The sequence below is a fragment of the Trichechus manatus genome, unplaced genomic scaffold, assembly GCF_000243295.1.
Source record: "Trichechus manatus latirostris isolate Lorelei unplaced genomic scaffold, TriManLat1.0 scaffold00146, whole genome shotgun sequence".
Taxonomy (NCBI): Eukaryota; Metazoa; Chordata; class Mammalia; order Sirenia; family Trichechidae; genus Trichechus; species Trichechus manatus.
Genome location: NW_004444082.1, coordinates 449,102 through 451,221, shown reverse-complemented (window position 1 = coordinate 451,221; position 2,120 = coordinate 449,102). Strand labels below are relative to the sequence as shown.

The window sequence follows — 2,120 nt, the reverse complement described above, 5'->3', positions numbered from 1 at the left end:
CTTAACCACTGCACCACCAGGCCTCCTCCGGAACCAATAGGAGATTTAGCTTAAGGAATTGGCTCACACAGTTGTGGAGGCTGTCAAGTTTGAAATCTATAGAGCAGGCCAGCTGGCTACACTCAGGCAGTTGATGTTATAGCCTTGAGTTTGAAATCTACAGGGCAGGTGGCAGGCTGGAAATTCAGGCAAGATTTGTCTGTTACAGCCTGGAAGCAGAATTCCTTCTCCAAGAAACCTCAGTTTTTCTCTTCAGGCCTTTACCTGATTGGATCAGGCCCACCCACACTGTCTAGGGTAATCTTAACTTAGAACCAACTGATCGTACATGTTAATCCCATCTACAAAATACCTTCCCAGCAACATCTAGACTAGTGTTTGACTAGACAACTGGGCACCACAGCCTAGCCCAGTTGACACATAAAATTAACCATCACACAGTCAGAAAGAATATCTCTATTTCATGTTGAAGGATGTCTGACTAGGAATACCTTTTGTATTTCCTTTACCTAGAGTAATAACAGCAGATCAAACGTGTTCCTTATTGTTCGCCTATAAGCAGGGCAAGGAGATGAAAATGTTGAGATTGTAGTCATGGATCAAACTCCTTACCCCCTAAAATATTTAAATGAAATACATGTCTATTGTATGATTAACTGAAGTGTGTAATAATTTACTTTGGGGTGTCTAAGAAGGAATGCATTTCTTTTCTGTGCACTTAAACAGTATCCTGCATTCCGGTAGTATTTATTCATACAATGTTCCCATAATGTGCTTCCTTGTCATGGCCTTTAGTGTGAGTGCCCTTACATACTGTGACCACTTGACAGCCTGCAGCCTGGTTGTTTTCAGATGAATCCTAGCGACCCCTTCCTCTTGGGGCTACGGTGCTTCTCCCCTGCAGTGTTCATTCTGACTTCATCATTTCAGCTGACGGCATTTGGTGGATTCCTGAAATACACAGTGTCTTACGATATTCCTGTGGACGCAGTGGACAGTGACCTAGTGTCTCATGCCGACGTTATCATTAAGGTAATTGTTTTCATGTTGTTTTGCCGTTGAGCTTTAGAGGTTAGTGGGCCATAGAGCTGTGAATCAGAGTGGTTCAGGGACGTCATAGTAACCAGGAATCGCGACCATGCGGCCACTCAGCGGACACCAGTAAGAATCGTGCGGGAGCGAGCGTCCTGTCTTTGGCCCGTTTTTGGAGCTGCCTCAGGACAGAGCAAGTTGCTGTCCCCTTGATCCCCGCAGCTTGCCCATCTTTTCACACTTAAAAGGGAAGTGAGCTCTTGCTCCGACTTTGGATCTACTCCCTCAGCCCTCTCAAGCCCCACTTTCGCCTCCTGCCACTTTGCTGTCCCAAGTGAACCAGTGAGGCAGGGCTGGCGACAAGGACACCAGCCACCTGCAGCCACTTTTGTAGGTTCCTCTCACGTGCCCTCTCCCTCTGCCCTGTACCCCCTTCACCAAAAGACACATCTCCACCGAGCTTGCCTCTCCCAGAAGGATTCCCAAAACGTTAGTGCCGGGGTGTGCAGCGCGTGTCTGCGGAACAATTTAAATGCCTCGTCCCCAGTGTCTCCACTCCTCCCCGTGACCACTGTCTCAGTGCTGCAGCAGGCGGAAGCCGTGCAGGGCAAGCGATTTCTGTTAGCAGCAATTCTGTGGACAGCCGGAGGTGTATATGTCTATGCTTTTTCCACGTCTGTCCTGTAGATTAAAGATTAGGGGGTCAGACTGGTGTCTTTGATAAAAGCTGGGGCAAAGGCATGACCCTGTTTATTTTCCCAGACTCCAGCCAAGTCTACACTCCCTAGATTTATTATCTGAAGCCCTCTGAGAGGAATACAATGCAACAACTTCTCTTAACTCTGGACCAAGAATTACAGCCTCCATCATATTTCTTGCCACAAAAACCTATGCACAATGAAAAACTAGGTTGCTCAATGAAAAACTAGGTTGCTGAATAAAAAACTCGACTGTATTTTTTGGTCATTAAATTGAATTATAGGTATGTCTCCTCTTCTTGTTCAATGTTAGGGAAATGGACTCACTCTGAGCACACAGGTGGAGGGCCTGTCCCTGCAGCCCTATGAAGAATACCTCAACGTGGTAAG

General features: G+C 46.7%; 1 protein-coding gene across 1 annotated transcript in view; it reads left to right on the top strand.

Moving 5' to 3' along the window:
- Positions 1-2,120, top strand: part of LAMA1 (laminin subunit alpha 1) — a 165,786-nt gene that overhangs the window by 71,269 nt on the left and 92,397 nt on the right. Inside the window, exons 13-14 of the mRNA XM_012558209.1 lie at positions 931-1,032; positions 2,044-2,115. Coding sequence (XP_012413663.1) covers positions 931-1,032; positions 2,044-2,115 — 174 coding nt within the window. The remainder of the gene's footprint in view (positions 1-930; positions 1,033-2,043; positions 2,116-2,120) is intronic.